Source organism: Perna viridis, chromosome 6, assembly GCF_037379345.1.
Source record: "Perna viridis isolate PV_CMFRI_1.1 ecotype Kerala chromosome 6, ASM3737934v1, whole genome shotgun sequence".
In the NCBI taxonomy this organism is placed as follows: Eukaryota; Metazoa; Mollusca; class Bivalvia; order Mytilida; family Mytilidae; genus Perna; species Perna viridis.
The window spans coordinates 8,743,922-8,768,410 of NC_142450.1; the positions used below are offsets into that span (position 1 = coordinate 8,743,922).

Consider the following 24,489-nt stretch of genomic DNA (forward strand, 5'->3'; position numbering starts at 1 on the left):
ATAAGGACTCGTATGATCATTTCTTTATGGTGTATCCATCAGCACCATGAAAACTGATTTATTCAAAGGGTCATAGGTTTCCTTTCCTCGTTTGTCTACTCTGGACTTGACTTTTTATGAGCAACTCGGCGGGTGTTTCTAGAAAAGCAGACGACGCTTACCCTACCGGTGCACCTGGGCCATGCTCCCAGTTTTTAGTGGAGTCAGAGTTGCTCGTTTACTTTTGTTACTTTATATGTATGATTTTAGTTACTTTATATTCTTTGTTGTCTATGTCTGTTTTCCATATCTGGTCTTTGTCCCTGGATTACATTCTTTTGATTACCGCTATAACCTTGGTTCCCTTGATTACTCTTTATTTGGCTCATGTGATTTTATAACAGTTTTGTAGATTATACTGATTGCATTAAATATTATGGTATGATAATAGTTCATTTTTTTTTCAAGTAACTAAAATTGTATATAGAAATTCTGAAATGAATTGAACCAAAATAATCTTTTATAAATGTTCATATTCTATCGGGTTCTTCGAGCAAAAAAAACTAAGGAAATTATACCATATATGATTACACATTAAATATTTCTTACAAATTACAAAGATAAATATTCATATAAAGTACATTAAGATTGTTAAATTTGATAAATGATCAAATTATGTCGTTCAGTGCTTATTGACGAACCAATAAAACAAGGTTGTCAATATTATGGATACATTTAATATTTTTACCACTCTTTTGTGAGTTATAAAATTATTATACAGTAATGAAAAAGTTTCCGTTATAATTTTTGTCTTCAAACATATCTTACGTGCGTCTATTTTTTAATTCATCGTTTTATGGTTTTCACAAATTACACCACTACCGGAAATCAAAACAGATAGTTATCTCATTGGAAAATCCATTATTTTAGACAAATAATTTCTTCTCAATGTGTAATTCAAACAATGAATTCCTGATTACCTGTTTTTTCTATTTTTAACCATGATAACTGAATTAAATGTTATTTCATAAATATAGAACAGGAGTTTTCCCAACAACAAAGGCTACGCAACGGGGTGTATAAAAGCACAGTTTCTTATTTTTGGATATATTTACAAATTTACACAACTCGCTGCGAAAACATAAATTCAGGAATATAAATCATTGGCAAAAGGAAAATATAAACAAGGTAGGATATTATTTCTTCTTTGTTGCAAAACGATTTGAACCTGAATAATATAATTTGTATCTTAGCTACTTTACGTTCATTTTGTTTGCTCCGTGTATTACATATTTATGTTCAGATGTGTAGCCGTACTCAGATGAATGATATTTTTACTTTTTATTAATTGACAGTATGTGTGTGTGTGTTTTTTTTTTTTTTTTTTTTTTTGTTTTTTTTTTAGATTTTCAAAAACAAAAACGCTTTTATTTATTTGGAATTTGAAATAAAACTACTTGAAGATAGATTGCAAAGTAGAATCAAAGGCTTATCGTCATGACTATCTAATACATTTTATGTATTTGTTTTCCAGATTGGAAGATGGTCGAGACAAGGGTGTGTTCTCCTAGATGTGAAAAGATTTCAGAATATCCTGACCACGTCCGAAGTCATGTGGTAGAAATTCTTAAGACTGGAAGTATTAAAAAGGATTTGCTAAATGAATATGACATTCCTTTTTATTTGGCAATAGGACACATGTCGCCTCCTTTAAAAAGGGCATGTGAAGACATACTATTAGACAATTTGAACAATGTTAATTGCATTGATGCTCTGGATATTGCTGATAAATTTGAACTTTTATCTCTGAGGAAAGAATCTATGGAACGTCTGGTCAACACTTTTGATAAGATATGGAATAGTACTGCATTCCTGAATCTAAGTGAGAAAAACTTAGATTCCTTGTGCAATGTTGCTAAAATAGCAAAACACAAAGATGTATATCCTGCTTTACAAAACTGGTTGTCATTTGACCATAAGAAAAGATTTAATGAATATTTAAGGCTGTTAGATGTACTGCAACAGAGAAGAACAAGAAACCGTCAAATGAGCTGTTCGGAAAAGTATTCAGAATACCACGCCATATTAATGTTGTCTCCTGGAAAAAGTAAGAATACCATTGTCACAGCCGTCTTCAACTGTGATGGTGAGATAGTGTGTCATCGGAATCTGTTTAAGAGCACTGACATCAAGGAAGATGTGTCTGTAACGTGTGTTCAAAAGAATGAATCAGAGGAGCCATATGTTTTCATCTTATCAGGGAAACATGCGTTCCGATACGATCCGATGCTAAACAAACATGATGTCTGTGAGAAACTGTGCAAAACACGCGTTCAAGGATCCTTAGCAACCCATCGGTGCAGCGTGTTTGCGATAGGAGGTCATAATTGTGATAAGAATGTTTTAGACATTGAAGAACTGGATACCAAACTGAAAACAAAGTTAACACAGAAGAAAAAGTGGAAAGTAGTCGCACATGTTCCTGAAGGTATCAAACTTAGATCTGCACCATGTGTGAATTATAAGGACCACATCTATATTATTGGTGAAAGATCAAATGAAACCGAACCTTCCACAGTAATTCTGGAATTCAATCCATTTGAAAGATCAGTCAAAACTATTGGTGAATTTCCAAAGAAATGTTCGGATTGTAGAGCGGTCCGCCATGGATCCAGCATCTTTATCAGTTCAAGTGAGGGATATTTCCTTGAATTCGATACAGACACAAACGTTTTTACTTCATGCACTGATTTACCATTCCGAGGTAAAGAGGTTGGAATATATGCGAAGAGAGACAAAATATACATCACCGGAAACAAACCAGATGATGAAAATAATCTTATAATACATGAATATGACATTCAAACAAACAGTTGGAAGAAGGTCAGAAATTTTAGAATTAATTCTAAAGTAAGGGGTGTATGTGACATCAAAGTACCTTCATATACAAATGTGGTACCTTTTTATGATTGCGAATACAAAGAGATTAAATAAAGTTGGTTCAATACAATTTGTGTATTACAATCAGTATAATGTTTATTATACCAGTATTTACTTATGAATAAAATATTATATAAAATATTAATCCGTTTCTTTAAAAACGAACCATACATTAGACACTACCTCGTCAACTCAATGGGTTTAAATATTTTTGAAATAATTCCCTTATTTGACCCGAAAGTACACACTAATTCACGGATAAAGCAAACACATATATCGGTCAAATATGACATTATGTAAGAAAAACCTTGTTCAGTATTGCTTATTCCTGCTTTGTGATGTTTGGGTTTATACTTTAAGAAACAAAGAAAGGAAGAACTTGATAAGGATACTTTAAGGAAACAAGGCCGTTGTCCATTAAACAGGTCTTTTATGTTAGAGGCACGAGAAAAACATTCAAAAGGTGGAAAAGAGTAACAAATGGAACCAAACTTTTAATGTAGACAATAATGTCATTGCAGCAACACCTCAACTAACAAAAAGTTCTGAAATGTGTTGATATCAGAAAAAAACATGTACACAGTAAAACATTATTATAAAGATAAAAATACTGCAAGTGTCACACCTAAACATGAAATCTTTGGTTCAGTCGATAAAAACTTGATTTATATGTACACATAGTAATCGGTCTTGACTCTACGGAAGTAAACTGTTTGAATGACACTGGTAAAGACGCATTATCTTTAAACATGCAGCTGAAAGGTCATCAGTCGACCATAATAAGTAGAAGAGATAACGGAGAAACAAAGGCCTGGTATTCTTGTACAAAGTATTGCTTTGTTGAATTCAATAACAGGTCGTCTACAGGAAATCACGATAGTCAAAAACTTCCTTCTTTAAAGATTATAAACGCAAACCCAGAAGTTATTTCCAATACGATATTTAGAAATAATGTTGGGGTTATGACCCGTCATGTTTAGGAATTATGGGATGGATCCTGAAGAACCAATATCTAGGTGGGTGGGGTATACATTTACTGATGAAACCTGTCTTAATATAATAACAAGTTTGGTTAAGGCAGTATTGTTTTCTTTCATTTTCCTGAAAATCGCTAATTAACTATAACACTATTACTCTATTTACATAATTTTCATTGCATCCTAGTTGTTCAGGAGTTACATGAAGTCAGATGTACAAGTACTTACAACAGTAAAGTTGTATGCTTGTACGGAAACCTTAATGTATATTATCTGATTTAATCCAGACTTGAACATGTTTGATGCATGTGTAATTTACACTCAAATGTCCACTGTTGCAACCGAACACATTCTATTTTTTTTTTCAATTTGATTCTATTCGCAACATAGATTTTATAGTAAAAATAACGACGGTGTCCAATATTTTATTTTTTATTAGTTTTTGCTTGCATCCGATAAATTGACCACAATCGAATGATTTTTGCAAATTCACCAACCCTTTAAGGATCTACATAATCATGCCTTTTAAATTAGTTATTAAACTCATCTTTAATTGAAATTTCATGTGACTTGTGTGTTTTAGACAATATCTACCATTTGCCTTAAATTAAGACAGAAAAAAAGAGCAATCCTAGTAAAATCTTTTTAACAAATTACAATTGCCGTTAATCTTAAACTATTTTCAGGTAACAAAAACAAATAGATATGCATGTTGTTCTTATAGCTGTAAAAAGTAAGAAAAGATTTGTCTCTTTCTAAATTTGAGTAACGATGCAACTGGGTAATTTAATCAATCGTTATTCCGGAGAAATATATACAGATTTCTTGCTTTCTTGTTTTTGGGAGAATCCTCGACATTTTCCGGAGCGGCATATTGTGGAAGTCTCTGAGAAGTTGAGAAATTTGACTTCATTCAGGCAGATCCAACTACAACGATAAATACAATGGTGTAACACAGCATACCCCCTGAAAAAAAAATGGTAATATTGAAAAATATACATTTTCTTAAATATCATCAATTGTATGTCGATAAAAATATAGAGGTCTTTATTGTTTTCGTTTCATGATATGAGGTTTTGATATTTAAATTAATTTGAATCTGAAATCTTTTAATTACCGAACGGAAAATTCGCGATAAATATAAAAGATGAACGTGCGGTAACCACAGAAAAAAATAAATGACGTGTGTCCTTGACAAAAATAAATTAGATGACATTGACTTTTTTATCAGATGATGAATAATAATGTTTTACTCGATTTAAAAATACTATTTTTGGCAGATAGTTGCTAAATATAAATTCATCCCGTGTTCCACATTTTACCTGACTATTTCACAATAGACTTTTATGTCAATGTCTGTCTGAAGTGGTTTCCTTTATTTGTGTTTATCCAATAGTCCTATGAGACATCTATTATTGCATCTACCACAATTATCTCTTACTCACAATTACATACATGTTTAACCTCTTACAAATGTGCTACTGAAACAGTTATGGTAGTGCTGTCACTAGCTATCAAGTTATCACTTCAAAAGATTCATGGTCGACATGATAAATTTGTTGATTGAAGTGGTATGGCAACTCCACTATGAGGATTGATTTCGTAGTTTCCATAGAGGACACTTACCCTCCCGGTGCACCTGGTACATACTTCCAGTATTTAGTGGAGTCCTCATTTATATTTCAGTTTCTGTTTGTTTCTTTTTATTTGTGTTGGTTATATTGGTATGTTGATTCCTTGTTTAGTCCCCAAATTATGGATATGATATTCTCATCTTTGTTCTCATCATCAGACTCTCTGGTTTTACTAACAAGACACAATATTTTATTTGACATCGATCAAACAGAAATATTGTACTTTTGAATCTAAAAATCGATATACCAATTATTTATCTGTTTATATGTATAGTGACATTTTTAACATTTTTTTCTGAACATGCTATTGTATTCCTTCTGTGCCGTTCTCATTAAAATAGTCGTTTCCAATAGATATAATTGACGGTCACCCTTCACACTCGTCGTATATTTACATAATTGTACGTACTTTGGTTTAATATGTATATTAGTCATTTACTCTATTACTTTATCTCTTTTACTAATACTAAGACTCTTACTTATATTCCATAAAACAATATTAACTTAAGGTCCAGTTTACATCTAGATGACGGACGGTTACTTTACATTTGGAGTAAACGTAAACTCAACAATCAAAGAAAGATATGGGTCAGCAATTTACGATCTTCCAATGTCAACTTATTTCGGTGATTTTTTTTCTTTTTCTCTCAACTATTCATTAAGTTTTTAAGATTAAAACAATTTTATCTTTATATGTACCATATGAAAATTGTTTCAAAACAGAATGCGTTAAATGAAGGAAATTTCAACACACGGAATTATTCTTTCTAATAGAGACTTGGACTATGTACCAGGCAGTAAATACTCTATATAACATCAAATAAATGATCGGTATAAAATCGGACAATGTTTGCATGATTCGTGTGTCATTAAAAACAAAATATTTTTTAACGTTCGAAAATAAAGGACTGCTGCTATAATGCTATAAACACTGTATCAGTACATTTTCTATTTTAAGTAGAAATATAGTGTGGATTTTCAGATACCCTAAATATCAAACCATTGACGTAATTTCATATTAAAAGGTGATAACAGATTTTAGTTTTAACTAGAAAAACATGATTTCTAAATATCCCAGAATAAACTGACATGGAGATAAAAATAAAATATTATCCATTTACCAAGCAGGTCGATGGACAAATAAACTGTTACCCATTTACCACGTAGTTCGATGGACAAATAAACTGTTGCCCATTTACCACGTAGTTCGATGGACAAATAAACGGTTACCCATTTACCACGTAGTTCGATGGACAAACGGGTACAAATAGAAGCAAGCATTTAAATCACAATTTTTTTTTTTTTTTTTTTTTTTTTTTGGCGTCTGTCCCTAATCAGGAAATTCTGGCCTCAGTATGTCTTGTTTCGTTTTCACCTTCAGTTTATTTTTATGAGTATCCCATGTAGGGGCATGCAACTCTTTCGCTGTATCCGTGTATAATAATGTTTTGGGGTCAGCTGCAGCCTGCCCTGTGGTGTGAGGGTTTGCTCGTCGTTCATTGAAGACAAATGGGTGGCCTTGGACTGACCGTTCATCCCGATGGAGTTGTTGTCTCTTTGACATATTCACTGTACATATTCTTCTTATATTATAAATATCTATCAGGTATTTTCAACTTATACACATGAAAGAAAACTCATTGGTACATGTTTGCAAGTAGCCGTATTTTGATATAAATAAGTACATAATCATTATATGTACCTATAACATGTGGTTACGCGGAAAATGATAATAGGACAAACTCCCGAAATAATAAGAAAATCCACAAAATTAAATTTGAGATCTTTTTTTACATTGAGTTCTGTGCTAAAATTTTAAGTTTTTGCATACATTTCACAAAATAAACATAATGTTCAATTGCATATTTTGAAATTAGTACACGTACTTTTGTGAAGCTACTAAGTTCTCAGTATAAAAACGTCTTATAAAACTGTTTTCTGATATTTATATATGACAAAGGATTACAACATTTTCTTCCTTTCGATTTACTCAAAATATCATTTTAAATGGTTCTCTATTCTATATTTAAGGTAAAAAGTTATTTTGTGACTTTATCCCATCCGATTAACTTTTAAAAAAATTCAAGTCAATTTTTCTGTCACCCTTTTTTTAACATTCAACATGTGTATATATATCAAGATTAATGCATGTACAAGTTGAATTGTTTGATTTATACATGTTGCCCAGCAATTGTGTATGACCTATAAAAACTGCCGCTATAAATGACGATTAACTTCCGGAAAATGACGAAGAAAAAAAACTATTATTTGATATACTAATATCGTTTGCAACTATCACTTAGTCACGCACTGCATGCAAGCCTCCTTACATATTATTAGGACTAATAAAACTAGGTACAACGGTCACATGGTAAACATGGAAAGTTCCATCAGTCAAACATTGTGAATTTTTTGCGACGCAAAAATTACTTTCTGGTTAACTCGGTTTATCTAACCATTTCACTATTTATAATATTACCAACATTCATATCCATATATAATAGATTAAAAAACACGGAAAATTATTAACTTCACAAAACTCCATATAAAAGATACAAAAAATAAAATAGAATAAATGATACGAATGTTTCATCATTTCAAAAAATAAAGGTAGAATTTTGTAAATACTCAGTACTTGACCGAGTTTAATGTGTTCAATATGGATTTAAAAAGTTCTACCTCTGACCAGAAAAATGTTAAAAGGTTTAAAGATTTTCACATAGAATCTCTTTTCCTCAAGTCAGAATAATGCCTTTTTGTTAGAATTTCCATCTCTAGAGGGGGGATTATCGTAAAAAGTAAGTTCGACGAACAACACTTTAAAGTCTTGAAGCCAGTGATTCATTTGCTGTTTGTAAAGATTCAAATGAAAAAGAGTTTTACTGATTGGTGTAACCAGAAGAGGTGAATGTAATGAAGTTCTCACAGGTCTGCCAAAAAGAAAGATAAAGCTCTAATATTGAAGAGCTTTGATAAATTGAAATATAAACAAATTTGTACAAATAGATTCACCCGTTGTGGAACGAAAACAACTATTTATGCATCACTACTAAACTTTTATAGGTAAATTAAGTCTATTTTAACTGACATAAATCTTACTCTAGATATGCATACTAACATATGCTAATTACTAATTAAAATATCATAAACTGTGCATTTCAAAATACTAAGTGGTTTGCTGTGAGGAAGTGTACACATCTTATAGTTGATGACTTTGACCACAATCACTCCCATAAATACAAGAAAAATCCAGTAAGTATTACCATTAAAGACTACCTAACACCAGTATTCCCTGGCGCAGTTTATTTGCCCTAAAGCAAAGTAAATTAGATACATCTATATATGTGATTTAATGCTTCTTTTTATGTTTGATAAAGTTTTAAATGGATAATGCGCAGTTTTGGTAAATTTCCATCAACAATTCTGAGAAAAAAAAAAAACGTTTTCTTTTTAATATTCTTGAACAAATACCTTCCAAAAGGATTTGCAACGAAAAAGTATATAAGCATTATCCATTATATAACAAATCAACGGTAATTTCAAATGTTTAGTTTAAAAAATGAAAACATTTTTGTTGTCTAAAAATTAAAAATAGTAATGATTCATAAATTTAAATCAGCCAGCTTTCAAAGGCTGATGAAGCACTTAAAAGTATATGATCAAATTATTCAATAGAAATAAAGATTGGGGTACTTTCAATGTCTTGTTTAAAAGTATTAGTATTTAAATGAACAAGATACTTGGACTAGAGATGGAGTCTGAGAACTTTTCAAATGTTCAAAAAAAAAAATAATTCAAGTACTATTTATAATGAATAATAATTCAACATTCACCTCAAGTAAGATTTACGAGTTTTGTTAGAATTTGACTGCAAGTCAACTGGCCATAGTCAGATCCAAGACAATAATATATATATCAGTCACGTGATCCCAGTATGTATCAAGATATATCACGGGATATCACGGACAGGAGAAGTATATACCGTCCGTGCGAGTCAAGGACGTTAAAGAAAACCCTCACTCAAATAGAGAAGTATACATACTTATCTAAACATTATATGGGACTGAGAGTGTAACCGGATCGTGAAAGAGATAATGAGTCTCCTACAAGGCTAAAAACCACTAATTCCACTTTCCATAGGCTTCTATGCTAATTTCACAATATTCAATGGCTTCTCTGGACTTTACCTTTAACCTGCAGAGGACTATATATCAGCATGATCCTACATATGTCAGCTCACAATCCTCAGAATGGCATGTGGGGTTAGCAGACTTGCAGTGCAGTACTGGTCACCGGAAGTGAAGGGTCTATAAATAGCATGGGAAATCCCAGTGTTTTCACAAGATAGGGGTATATTTAAAAATCATTATGGAGATTAGGCTTCACATCACAAGAAGCAAAATGCACCTATAAAATGTACAGAAATGTTTTTCCTTTCAGAAACTGTTTAAATGTTTTAAATAAGATGAGAACTTTTTTCACAGCACTATGAGGAACAGGGGTAATTTCTGCGTAGGACTATTTTTGCGTACGTTCCAAATGCTCATTGGTTGAATTGGTGGTCTGTAACCTGAAAGCGGACGGAATTCCCGATGTTAGGACAGAATCTTCATAAAATAGCTTGTCAGATCACCTCTAGCACTGCTCGAGTAGTGAAAAAGAATGAAGAAGAACACAATACAGGGAAGACAAAGCATATTCAGTATCCTTCAACTTCAGTGTGTGGGGGTACAAAAATATATTTCACTAAGCCAGAGATCGCAAGGGCGGATCCAGGATTTTATATTGGGGGGGGGGTGCATAGTTGAAATTTCACCCGGGCGGAGCGACACGAAAAAAAGTTTAGGTTAAATTTTTGAAATATTCTTCTAGAGTGGGTGCAATGTAGATATCTTTTGGGGTAAAATTAGCGAGAAATTAAAGTTTCAACCAAAAACCGCCTAAATCTACCTCTGACAACCCATGCTTTGCAAATTTTAGGGTCGGGGGGCGCATGCCCGCCACGCCCCCACCTGAATCCGCCCTAGATCGAAAAATACTGAAAGCACACTAAACAGAAAATCCAAGAGGGACAAAGAGGATTCAGTCATAAAGCAGCATATCACCAAAAACTTCTGATTTTTTTTAATTTGTAACACAGTAAACAGAGTCCTATTTAAACACTCGAGTAGTTTACTTTTCCAGTTTTTGATTCCAAGGTCAGATATCTTGTATCCAAACAACAAAAACATAAACATAAACCATAAACAAATCCACTGCATTAACTTCACGAAACCCCTTTCTCTCAAATCATAAGCAATGAACTTTTGAAGTATTGTCAAGTAGTTGTCTTTGTAAGAGTAAGGAAAAAAAGATAGTCACATATTTTTTATTTATTTTTTGCTAGCATCATGGGTGAGGATTTTTCATATGAAGACTTCTATTAAAAGATATTTAAAGTATAATTAATAACAAAATGTGCTGGCAAAATAACTTACCTCCAGTTAAAAAGAAATGTTGATGCATTTCATCTATTTTCTCCCACCAATAGAAGACAAATTATAAAAACCTTGAACTCTACATTATTCTTAACAATATATATAAGATAAAATAAGTGATGCCATTAACTGCTAGTCCAATAATTTTGCAGTCTATGGAGGCTATATTTTACTTTGCTCGATCCCTTCAAATGGCAAAACATAATAATTGTCTTGACTGCATGACTCACAGATGGACAGATACTTAATACAATGGATTTAAAACAAGAAATGACAGGCATGATTATCATTTAAGCATGTACATGGATTGATGGCATGAATCTCTTAACAAAACATTCACGGCTTGTTTGTTGTATCCCTTATTTCTTTAAGACAGTTGAACTCGCAGTATGTCACCATTTTGTTTAACATCAGAAAGTTTTCAGTTTTTATAATACATATTGTTAAATGAAAAGATTGTAGATTTAAAAAGATCAAATTCTCTTTATTTTTATTATAAGTCTGATAATTACCTGAAAATATTAGATGCAACTTAAAAAATTTCTAATTTCTGATTATATATACTAAAACATTCAGCCTTGAAATAAACCAACTCTGGTTAATAAAACAATTATCATATAGCATAAAAACCAATCTATGGGACTGCTTTTTCTACATCATATATTTCAGTCTGGAATGGAATTTGTATCTCTCGTAAGTTCTTTGTCATATCATGGCTGTTTAAAACATGATAGAATTTATTCAATGCCTCGCGTTTCTCATCATCTGGTAACTTTGATATCACAGATATAGAGGAAAAATGTCCAACAATAAAATCTTTGTCACCCTGAAAAAATACAGGAAAATTTGATTGACAAATGGAGAGCTCATTAACTTACTACTTTAATATACATTAGTAAATTGAAGATACAAGTTATTGACTTTAAAACAATAGATAACTTTCACATTTGCCATTAATGTCAAACTTGGTGGAAACTGCTTATGGTTTTATACCAGACAAAGAAATGGTTTTGGGATTGAAAAAAAAAAACAAGACTTGTATTATACATGTGGAAACATATTTAAAAACATAATAAAAGGACAGCGTTCCAATGTCTCCGGCATTAAAAGATTAACCTTTAAATTTACTGAAATTTTCTAATTCCAAGGGCCTCAACTTCTGTAAAAATCATTCAACCATAACCAAAGTCGCACTTAATCTGTAACACTTCATAATAAGGCTACATACCAAAAACAAACTTATTTGGTAGGAACATTATAAAAAAAGTGTGGAAAACCCGGATGGACAGATGGACGCATTTCTATGATTATGTATCCTTTAAAAAATCTTTGTAGAAATCCATTTCTGTCATTGCAATGTGTCAGATCTTATGCGTGAACTCCTGTTGACACCAGGTGACCTCATTATAAACAAAGAACTTTTACAGAATAGAAGTAAATGTAAAAGTTGTCTATATTTAACTGGACGATATCATTAAATAATAAAGACTTAACTGGGTAGTATCATTAAACAACAAATTGAATTATCACTGTATAAAGTTTGAAGTAACCAAACTATATTGTACAAAATACCAATTGTACCAGACTACATGACGGTTATATGACTCACATTGCAGGAGATTCAGATTCTCTGTCATGATAGCATTTCGTTAAATCTTACTTCAATGATGCAGAATAATTTAGTAAAAGTTGTTCTTTGCACAATAATTTATTTTTTCAACTCAATCTTTAAGATAAATTGCAGGTACAACATTTGGTTCTAATTTAAGACAATAAAGCTAATTGGAACTTACAATATCAGTTGTAGAGGTAGACTTCATTTGTAAGGAAGCAGTGGTTTGCATGTACCGGTACTTTTTAATAATTTTCTTTTACGGAAACATATCATAAGCATGAAACTGACTGGTTATTTGTATAAATTGATCCTTTAAAAACACTAAGTATTGTGCACCTGTTACAGTCTTAAGTACAATAAAAACTATCAATGATACCAAGGGGCTGTTTATACAGGTCCTAACTTCTGTATAGCTATTCTAAAATTCTTATAAATTATTTTATTACACAGAAAATTACATGTACAGCCAATGAATGAGCGAAGATTTGAAGTCAAATATTTAAGAAATAAAATATGTGAACGCTCTCTACTAATTTTTATTTATTGTAAAAAAAAATATAGTAAAGTTTTTGTCATTAAAAGTTGAGAATAGACGCGTTAGAATTTTAGCTATTTTCAACATTAGATATGGCAAAAAAACAAAGTTGCAAACTTTGTTCAGTAAGTATTTGTGCACAGTGAATAGTCATATTCAAAATGTATAATTTTATGCTCATTATACATTGATGGTTTTCCAAACAAAGATGGTACACCAAGATACAAATATATAGTTCTTGGTAGAGATTCCTCATACTTTGTAAGAAATAATTCCAAATCATCTTCCAAATATACAGAGGAAGATGTTTACAAATGCTGGAATTTTTAATCGACAACATATTTGTCCAGTGTGGTGGACGTGTTTTTTAACAAACTGTCGGCATTCCAATGGGAACAAATTGTGCTCCTTTACTTGCTGACCTATTCGTTCACTCTTATGAGGCTGACTTTATAGCTGATCTGATCCGAAAGAAAGAATATCATTTAGCTAGATCCTTTGATCCCAGCTTCCACTATATAGATGACGTATCTTTAAACAATCCTCATTTTGGGGATTTGATATATCGCATCTACCCCAAAGAACTTGAGATAAAGGATACTACAGACACTGTGAAGTCAGCCTCATATCTTGACCTAAACTTAGAAATTGATGGTAAAGGAAAACTATTGACCAAACTTTACGTCAAACGTGATGAATTTTCATTCAGAATTGTCAACTTCCCTTTCATCTGTGGCAACATCCCTCCAGCACCTGCGTATGGAGTGTTCATATCACAACTCATACCTTATGCCAGAGCTTGCTGAAACTACACAGACTTTTTGTATTGCGCTAGAACTCTAACAAATAGGCTTCTGGAACAGGGTTATGTTGATACAAGATTGAAGTCATCACTACAGAAGTTTTATGGTCGTCATCATGAACTTGTGGATCATTATGATGTATCCATCTGCACCATGAAAACTGATTCATTCAATGGGTCATGGTTTTCCTTTCCTCGTTTGTCTACCATGGACTTGACTTTTTATGAGCAACTCGGCGGGTGTTTCTAGAAAAGCAAAGGATGCTTACCCAACCAGTGCACCTGGTTCATGCTCCCAGTTTTCAGTGGAGTCCGAGTTGCTCATTTGCTTCTGTTACTTTGTATGTATGATTTTCGTTACTTTATGTTCCTTTTTTTGTATGTCTGTTTTCCATGTCTGGTCTTGGTCCCTGGATTACATTCTTTTGATTACTGCTATAACTGATTACTCTTTTATCCATTATTGATTACAAATGTACTAAGGGAAATAACTCAATTTAAATATAGCTCATATCCTGATAAAAGATCCTTCATATAAAGTACCAAATTTTCATAATTTCTAATGGCAGAGGTTTTAAATATCTTAAAGGTTTATTCATGGTTACCAAATTTGTGTTGCCATAAAAAAACACACAATCGCACTGGGACAATTCAAAAGCATTTGTAGGTATAAAATTACAGAAGGCTTTTGGTATTAATACTATAGTCCATTTGATTTCCTAGGACTGCGAAAAAAAAATCTTTAAAAATCAGATTTTCATCAGAATTAATTAAAATGTTGGCAGAGACATTTTTTATATCATACAAACTCTGAAAATATTTACTGAAAAAAAATCACCATGTAATAAAAAAGTTTCCTGTTACCCCTAATGCAAAATTTTAACCTATTATTACTGTATTCATTGTAGGAGTGCTCAGGTAAATGTAAACAATAATAGTATCATGTGCCTTTCGTATATTTTTAGTATGACATGTGTTCAATCCATTGAGGGGCTTTTGATATTTAAAATAGGTCATCACATGTCATGCTTAAAATAGATGAACAGCACATGGTTTTGTTTTTATTTATATTGAAAGGGCTATTACTTATACCAGAGACCTATAAAATCTATGGACATTTTAACTGAAAATTTTGCATAAGGATTCATGGGAAACTTTTTTATTTCTACATGAAAGTTTTTGGTGAATGTCTCATGAGTTTTTATGATATTGAAAATGTGTTAACCAATTTTTTTTTTAAAGTTTGACAAAAATTTGATTTTTAAAGATTTTTCTTGCATAATCCTATAGAAATCAAATGGACTACAGTGAAACTAATTGAAAACCAGTGAAATGTTCATACCTTCATCTCAATTCCTGGTAACACCTGATGACACTTCAGTGTAAAACCTGGGAAATTTTCTATTACAAATTTCCACTTGTACAGAACAGCTCGAGGTACATCTTCATCGTAATATTCTGTTAGTATATCCTCTATAGACTTAATCCACGGTATACTCCAGTTCTTATTGTTCCATAAACACACTGTTATAAAAATCAAGTTTCAAATGAATTAAGATACTATCAATATAAAAATCAGGCAGGTAATTCCTATAATATGAGTGGCACAAGGTAAATTTTATCCCACTGAATTATTTGTTCAAAAGTAATGTATACATCATATGTATGTCAAATAGTTTATTTCCAATCTACAATGGATGGCTCGGAAAATGATTTTAAAGTTTCCTAACAAAGCAACCAAATTTAAATTAAAAAGTTATCTCCCTTTTTTCTATAACTTTCAATGCTTTCTATGTAATTTATGTCTCTTTCATCATTGCAGTAATTAAAAACCAACTTTCAACTTTCAGAAAGGATGCATTATTGATTTGAAATGGATAAATTTTTTTTTAAACAAAATTTGTCATGTGCCAGCCACTGCCTGGTTTTTGTATGGACTCTTAAAAAGTCAGTTATAGGGCTAATGTAAATAATAGTTGTTACATGTATAAGTCCTCTGTAGTATTAGGAGAAATTATTTCTCAAATTTGATTGCAAAAGGAAATCTTGTCACATGTCTCTTCACATTAACACATCTGAGATCCTCAGAAAAAACAATGGCAATAATGTTTTCAATGCAACTACAAGAATCTTTATAAGGCTAACCAATCGACCATTTGTTCTAAGCATTCAAAGTAACTGTATACTTACCAAATCTACCACCTGGTCTCAGCACTCTATGTAACTCCTTTAAATTTTTATTATCAGCAAACCAATGAAAACATTGAGCTGCAATTATCAACTGCAAAATAAGATTGACTATAGAATTAAATACCGGTATTTCCTGATCAGGTTGTGCTAGAATAAATTACATAAATATTTGTATTGGTTGAGACATCAAATATATAGCAGTGCATTATCAACAGGCAAATGCTATTTGAGTACAAAGAGGTTCGTCTCTCATAGACAAAGCCAAAAATCATATATTAGTTCATGTAACTGATAAGAGTAATCAAGGGAACCAAGGTTATAGTGGTAATCAAAAAAATGCAATCCAGGGACCAAGACCAGACATGGAAAACAGACACACACAAAAAAGAACATAAAGTAACTAAATTCATACATACAAAGTAACAAAAGTAAATGAGCAACTCGAGACGTAAGAGACATTATCATAATAGTGTTAGTCCATCAAGTGCGAGTACTTCTCTTATCAATGTTTTTTTTTTTTTTTGTTTTAGGGCTATAATGGAACATCAAGTTATACTCCACCGCATAATGGTGTAAAAAAGAGATGGCAAAATGTTCAAAATGGCCTAACTTGAAAACTGCAGTTTGGATTTTGCTGAAAACTATTCTTAACATGTACTTTATAGTACTAATACTGAACAACAGTGCAAAGTTTCAAGTTGATCTGTTCCCAAGTTATTATCATCTGGAAACTGTCGGGGGAATGACAGGCAGATGGACGGATAGACACACAAATTTTTGAAGGGTATCACACAATACTTCATCACTTCGTGTGCCAGGTATAAAAATGGAGAATGATACACATGACATAAGACAAGCAGGTATATATTGTAATCACTAGTTTGATTTCTGCGATAGTTTATATGTCTTCTATTAAAATACCAAATGATGTCATCATAATTTAATTTGATGTACAAAAATACTGTGTACTTCCCACCCCCCCCCCCCATTTATGAAAAAAATTAGTCAAAGTGAATGACAGAAATGTCAAATTTACTGTTAAATTTTTTTAAATATGGTTTTAAATTTACACCATTTAATCAGCTTTCAGTTTTATGGAAAAAGGTAATCTGCTTAAACAACCAAATTGAGTAAAATGCCATTTTCAATACTTAGTTTTGTTACTTTCAAATGTCTCTACCAACGAGACCTAGGAGTATCCTAACTGATTCCCACTCCTGTAAAAGTCCCATATAGAATTTTGGGTCAAGTTGGGGGAAACACTCAAATGTTGAAAAAACGTTCCGAAAAGTGTCAAATTTCGGCAGATTTGATATAAAATAAGCAGATTTGCCAGGTTTGGTACATCATATTTTCAATTTTCAGCAAAATTTTGAAAGATGATAAGCTTATAAATGTGGTTGATCAGACTAGATAATTCATTTAACATTCTAATCAACAGAAAAAAATGTGTAATATCAAATTTCTATGTGTGTAAGAGGCTAAAACTTCCACATTGAAAGAATTCTCACACAGTGTATACACATGTAGGTGCACTGAAAATATTTTATAAACCCAGAAGACCATTTAAGATGAACAATGCAAATATTTTCCTTAATATGGGCATCCTATCATGAAAAATCCTTGTGAGTGAGAGGCTAAAACTTCCTCACTGGAAGAACTCCCACACTGTTCATACAAGTAGGTGCACTGAAAATATTTTCAGTGTTGCATAGGAGGTGGGGGTGCAAATATTGGCCTTATCATATCACTTCCTTTAAGAATACATGAAATTATTGATTGAATACAATCGACTTATCAGTTCCTTTATAGTAATAGTAATTCAATATATGGTAATTTTTTCGTGAATTTGTAAACCCTCCCATATTTTGAAAGGGGCACCCACATTTGAGCTCCATCTCCCACCAAGTGTGTTTTGTGTTTGAGAGGCTAAAGCTGCCAAATTGTGTATATACATGTAAGTGCAATGAAAATATTTTATAAACCCAAATGTCATTAAGATGAACAATGCATATACATTCTTTGAAATGTGCATCCTTTCATGAAAAATCCTGATTGTGATATATAAATAACATTATTGATGCAGTTTTCACCTTTTTTGTAATGTTATTTTTTTTTTCAAATACCTTAATGGTTAAGTGCCAAAAGGTTTGTAACCCAAAGTCTCCCACAAAAAAAGTTGAAATGTGGGTGCTCTTCCACCCAACCACTCTTTGAAAACCTCTGTTTTCAGGGGTGGTATAAATTGGATGCACAAGTTTTTAAAACAAATTCTCAATAGTATTGTCCTTACTTTAACAGAGTTGCTTGGAAGTGGAATATCTTTGGCAGTACATGCCACACACTCTACAGAACTTGGAACTTTACTCCTCAGTGTAGCTAAAAATGATTCCGATGGTTCTGTGGCCAAATATTTCACATCCTGAGTAAAACAAAAGACAAGGGAGATAACTACTGTATCCTTGTGTTGTGCTGTCACATATAAACTGTCATAAGAATGTACATGAAATAAATTAATTTAATAAATAAGCATTCTGTTATAAAATATAAAACCCTAAAGAATTCTTGCAAAACTTCTTATGGATTTCAGAATTTAATACAACTAGCATAGGATTTTTCTTTAGCTTGAAACTATAATATCAAAATAAAATTTGAAATATAATTTTCCTGTCAGAGAAAAATAAGCCAGCCCTTGAAATGATGTTTAAATAAGATAATTAATAAAGATATACTTACTTTTGCAGATGCATATTTTTGCAATTATAGGTTTTGCAATTTTTTTCCCTAGTATTTGAGTTTGCATTATGTTACCATATACTAAATGCTCAATATGTATATCTGCATGAATTGTTTTCGCGAATTAATACTGAGTGTGGAATGAAAATGAAATAATTGTTGACACTTGTTTCATGTTGGCTTTAATGATAGCAGCATCTTACTGACAACAAATGTGTAATTATCTTCTCTGTGAATTTACCAGTCCCTGCTCCAAGTTCCAATATGTCACATTTTGATTCTGAAAAAAATTATACCCTATCAAGTAAACTGAACTTCTTTATGAAAGTACATTTAGACACCAATGTCAAGAACATGACCCCTCTTTTTGTTTCTTGTCAATATAGGGGCCAATAAGAGCTTAAGGAGGTAGACCTAGGGCAAGGGATATAGCTCTTGAAATCAGTGATATGTTAGTATCATATTCAATTTCACCAAAGCCTTTCAAGAGAATGAAATCAGTCCAAGTTACTTTCATGCTTACATGAGACTGATATAAAATGCTAAATACAAACCTTCCAGTGATTTGTAAGAGTTGTGTACCTTACCCCATGTCTACCGCCTTAACATTTAGTGCAAGTCATTTTTCATATTGAACAGAGATGGAGCTGATTACTTTCAATGTAATTGATTAATTACAATCACTTTGTCAAATGTATGATTATATTAAATTAATGATTACAGTATTTCTGAAAGTAATTGTTAAATTAATGATTACAACTGATTACAGTGAATTTGCAAATAACTATGCATTAATTGAAAGGTTTGTTACATTTTGTTTATGTTATTTGTATTTTTCATAAGGCCCTGAACTCACTTTGCGTTTTGCAGTCGATCAGTTTTTAGCCAGGAGCATTGGCAATAAGAGGATAAAATTTAATATACCCTTGGGAAATATTTCGTAATTCTAATCAAATTCATTAAAACTACTGTATAGGATCTTTTGAAAACTCTTACAAATCATTTTACTCTTTTTTTTGTTGTTGACATAATGCATTATCCATATGAGCCATTTGAGGCTTTAATATTTTCATTGTAATCATAAGGTAATCATGAAGTAATCAGAATTACAGGGTATTTTGAAAAGTAACTGATTAGATTAAATTCAATTCAATTAAATATAATCAGAATTTTGGCTGATTAATGATTACAATGATTACTTGAAGATATGTAATCAATTACAGCTGATTAACAATTACAATTACAATTACAAATACCCCATCTCTGATATTGAATGCTAGAGGGTACCCTCTTATTGTTGTTTACTTAGTCTCATGGACATCTTCTGTAAACATGTTATCACTACAAAAAACAGTATAGATGGTAATTTTCACAGGATGCTAATTTGGGGGGTTTTAGTGGTATATCCAAAAACCTCTAAATATATTCTGTAAAAAAAGTTTTAGCTAGGTTTCAGTCCTCAGTACACTAATTAGCAACTGCAGAAAAAAAACACGAACATTTTTGGTATACCTTTTTGCCCCAAATTTGCAAAATTTTACATCAGCCAAAATAAGCTACAACACGGTAAAAGTATAACCCTATGTGTAATTCATAGCTGTGGTTAAAGTTATGAAACCTTTCTTTCAAGAAATGTGATTTCATCTTTCTAGCAAGTTTAATTGATTACAAAACAAAAAAACTCAAAATTCATTTCAGAAAAAAAGAACAATGCATACATGTATAAATGACTCCCATTATTCATACACACTTATTTAATTTATTGTCAGATAGTGAAGAAGCATGTACATTGTATATCACTGCAGTAGTCAACTAACTAATAATACCTGTATTTCCTAAGGTATACAATTCTTTAAACACATCAGTGATATACTGCACTGCCTCCTTTGTGTATGAGGGTCTACTGGATTCATAATGGCTACCCTAAAATACAATAAAAATTCAATTAATCTAAATGTGTCTTACTCTATTGTTCAAGCACCACTTTACAAAGCCTCTGAAAATATTGTTGTGATTAAAAGATCTATAAAGAAGAAGTATTTGTTGGAGGTAAGTTATTGTGGGTGTCAAGAAAGAAGCAGGAGTTGAACCTGACTTCACCCTTGGTTTTAGTTAGGTATTTGCAATTCTTTTTTCTGTGTGTGATTGTTTTGTCATTTTTTTAAGCATTAAGTCCATATGATCTGGTTCCTTTCCACAAATTGTGTAAAAGAAGGTTGTTTTTTGTTTTTTTGTTTTTTTGGTTTTTAGGAAAAACAGCATTTTCATAAAATATCCCAGAAATGGGATTGCATTGTGAACTTAAAATACAATTGAAAATAGAAAGAAATCTATTAAGTTGTCTTCATGTACATTCCTCCAAGAGCCGTTTCTTTCATTTGAAATTCTGAAATTTATGGTTTACAGTAGAATCCTATTCACCCATTGTGAGTTATTTTGGTTATCTCTCCTTGGCCATCAACACAAATATTTCACTGGCCACAAGCAATTGGAAATGAAAATTCAAGAGCCCTTAGGCAGTATACATGTACAATTATCAAAGTCATATTCATATAGAATCCTTAGATAGTGATCTTTGCTAAATATAGTTCAAAAGAAAAGGTTTATACATGTACTAGTAAATACATGTAAGTATTACATGTATATTGGTAGGCATGGTAGATGGTTTTGAACATGTCTATGGTCTATAAAATGGGAAGAATTGTCTACAGTTAATATGAGTTTGATCTCATAATTATCTGAACAATAATTTCTCAAGAATTGTCTTCCTTATCATTTATATCTGTGTTTATATATATCACAAAAATAAAAAAAATCAATACCTTACCTTAAATGAATTTTATAATTCCTTAAGGGAAAATTACTTTGCAAGTTAATTTTAATCGTGGCAGATTTGACTGTATAAACATTTACAATAAAAAAATTTACACTTAATAGGCAGTGTTCTAGGATTTTTCAGTAATTGTGGTTTCCTTGGGAAAAATCCATATAATATCAACTTTCCCACAGTCAATGACTGCTTTCCTAACAAAACAAATCCTTACAGCATATGAAGTTTTCGACTTGCCACGGGAAATTGTAACTAAGTACCTAACTTTCCCTGACCAAAATTTCACTTGCCCCGGGTAACAGGAAATAGGAATCCTTTAAAACTGATAGGTAATTTAGTATTCATACAGCTGCTTTTTTCCTTCAGTTTTTTTTTCAATTGGAGATGAAAAGCTAGTGTTAATATATTTTTCAGCCTTCAAATTTGAAATTCTTCTGGAAAACCCTATTTGCAACTTTTTCATAGAAGTGAATCAATGTTACATAATATTTATGATTTTAATTTAATCAATGTCTTTAATTTATGTCACTAATGGTTACAACTTAAAATTACAGTAAGCAACCTGGCACATTTATAGTCCAGATTATCATGACATACACTGATGCATTTTTTTAATCTGACATTTATAGACAACCAACCAGAATTAAAGTTACTGTGGCCTCCCAGTAGTCCAAATAGTTGTGCTGTCTTTGGAAACTGAATTTTTAATTTGCTTGGTTGCCTGCAGTGAGTCATAAAAATTCAATCTAAAAAATGTCATGACTATCTGGACTACAAAATTGTAAAACGGCACAATTATTTATAAATTGAAAAAATATTTCTGAAAATCTTCACTTCCAATTTTAAAGCATCCTTTTAATCTGACATTTATGCCTATTTCCACTGAGTGGGTGGCTAATTCAGAAAACCCTTCGGACACTGAATCCCAGTGCCGGCAGTGGAATTAGTCTATGCCTATTTCAAGAATTGGTTTAAATCAGTCAAAATACAAGAAGTTTGACAAGCAGGTCAGTTATGTCATGTCATTTTGGATAGGTCAATTTCCATGCAAGACTGAGCCAGGGACTTCCTATTTTCTAATATACAGTACACTCTCTAAATCTAATTAAACAAAACTATGCCAGAACTTTTCAACTCCATATAAATGTTTAGTGTTAGTGACAGCTTGAAAACCAATGGACCTGAACAAAGCCAGTCGCTGCTACACTGTGTACACTTTTCATTTGGACAAAATACTGTTTCCGACGTCTTAAAACTGAAAAAAATCTATATGAGAGCCTGTTCAGAATCATTCTCCATTTCGGAAGGTCACATGACGGCCATACATTGCTTTTCGAATTTCTCGGATTCTTTCTTAATTAGAATTTCCCGCGTTATTTCAATATGTTTATTTACCATGCGGCTTGTCTCGTGTTACCTGGCTTGCTTGTTTAATCTTCCGGTAAACAGTCGTTTAGGATAACATGATTCATTATTCAACCGTATCTTAGATAACAATCTTGTAACTTTAAATATCCCAAGTTGACGTCAAAGTAAAGGGTTTTTGAATATTGTTGGATTATCACATTCACAATCGTGTTCATTGTCATTGACTTGACGTCATATGCTATGGCTTGTTCTATAACATAAACCATGCATTTTATGTTAATTTTTCATGTTTTCATCGGATATTTTCATTTTTTGTTTATTTTTGCATTTTGACTATAAACAAAAAAATGAAATATGCGATAAAAATATGAAAGATGAACATAATGCGTGATTTTATGTGCCCGGTGCAGGTCAGGGTGTTAAAAGAACAGGCCTGCAGCGGCGCTAAGCTTGTCATAAAAGGCGACTGAATGGTGCTCAGAAACCTAGCCAGGGGCTAGGCGCTCTGCCCACAGAGCAACTGGGATGTGTGCCCCAGGTGGTGGAATGGGGTACCCCTGGCATGTTACATGCTGGGGTTGTCAGGCTGTAATACGGAAAACCTGACCGCAAACCATAGTGGTGCATCATTTCAGGAAAGATGTCACGTTCGTTGTTTGTTAAAGAACCCTGCTGTGGTATTCTATAGGAGTAAGAACCTTTGCGCTCCGCCACAGGAGGCTAAATTGCCTGACCTTACCATCCCCGCTTTTTCTAGTGGCTATCAAAATTTGTCGACCCTATTATCCTTATGTCCCACCCTTTTTTTTTCATTTCAACATCTTTTCATGTTCGTTATATCATCCATTTCATGTTCATCGTCTGAATATAGCTGAAATATTGCTGCTCAGACGTTAAACCCCAACAAACAAATGTGATTTTATGTTATAGAACTAGCTAAGGTTATACTAATCCCTTTTGGGATTCAGTGTCCGGAGCTATTTTCTGATATGGTCAGTGGGCGGCCAAATCAGAAAATAGCTCCGGACACTGAATCCCCAAAGGGATGAAGGTTATACTGTTACAAAAATTAAGTTTATGAAAGCAAAGGGTTGTTCTGATACCTCAAACCTGCAATTTGAAACAAGGTTTCTTCAATTATCTTTTTACTTTGGTCTGGCATGTTGTAACCCTTTTGGGATATTGAGACAATTCAGGGCAGATCAAGAGTTTTGTAAAGTTGGGGTTCTAGATGATCATTTTCTCATTTTTGCCCAAATGTTTGTTCAAAATGATAACCATGCAAATTTTCTGACGAATTGGGGGTTCAGACCCCTGGATCTGTTCATAATGCTGTAATTTCCTAAATAATCATACACTATATATCTAAATGAATCTCATATGAGAACCAGTTTCATGTAGAGTGA

General features: G+C 32.2%; 2 protein-coding genes and 1 long non-coding RNA gene across 4 annotated transcripts; 1 reads left to right on the forward strand and 2 right to left on the reverse strand.

Annotated features, from left to right (window-relative positions):
• The first annotated feature begins 1,009 nt into the window (after positions 1–1,009).
• On the forward strand, positions 1,010–3,058 carry LOC148613528 (kelch-like protein 25). The gene is made up of 2 exons (XM_088586890.1): positions 1,010–1,167; positions 1,514–3,058. Exon 2 carries the CDS (start codon positions 1,522–1,524, stop codon positions 2,971–2,973), a length of 1,452 nt encoding a protein of 483 aa, XP_088443016.1. The 5' UTR covers positions 1,010–1,167; positions 1,514–1,521; the 3' UTR covers positions 2,974–3,058.
• Positions 3,059–3,398: 340 nt separating this feature from the next.
• Positions 3,399–9,711, reverse strand: LOC148613529 (uncharacterized). 2 transcript variants are annotated; one of them, XR_015923376.1, is made up of 2 exons: positions 9,364–9,711; positions 3,399–4,862 (listed from the first exon to the last, which is right to left on the reverse strand). It is a non-coding gene; the product is annotated as an uncharacterized LOC148613529 (long non-coding RNA). The 2 variants fall into 2 exon arrangements; XR_015923375.1 differs by having other exon boundaries at positions 3,399–5,702.
• Positions 9,712–10,884: 1,173 nt separating this feature from the next.
• On the reverse strand, positions 10,885–23,050 carry LOC148613530 (uncharacterized). The gene is made up of 7 exons (XM_088586891.1): positions 22,897–23,050; positions 20,712–20,808; positions 19,089–19,165; positions 18,443–18,571; positions 16,150–16,240; positions 15,302–15,483; positions 10,885–11,833 (listed from the first exon to the last, which is right to left on the reverse strand). The coding sequence occupies exons 1-7, from the start codon at positions 23,005–23,007 to the stop codon at positions 11,642–11,644; spliced, it is 879 nt and encodes a 292-aa protein (XP_088443017.1). The 5' UTR covers positions 23,008–23,050; the 3' UTR covers positions 10,885–11,641.
• Positions 23,051–24,489: the final 1,439 nt, after the last annotated feature.

Bases quoted from the DNA above. Each gene is read 5' to 3' on its own strand.
- LOC148613528 (XM_088586890.1), top strand. From the start codon at position 1,522: ATGGTCGAGACAAGGGTGTGTTCTCCTAGATGTGAAAAGATTTCAGAA.
- LOC148613530 (XM_088586891.1), bottom strand. From the start codon at position 23,007: ATGATTCTGAACAGGCTCTCATATAGATTTTTTTCAGTTTTAAGACGT. The intron at 20,809-22,896 runs GTCCATTGGTTT...ATTGTATTTTAG, and splicing joins CAGCGACTGGCTTTGTTCAG to GGTAGCCATTATGAATCCAG. The intron at 15,484-16,149 runs GTAAGTATACAG...TTTTTATAACAG, and splicing joins GAGACCAGGTGGTAGATTTG to TGTGTTTATGGAACAATAAG.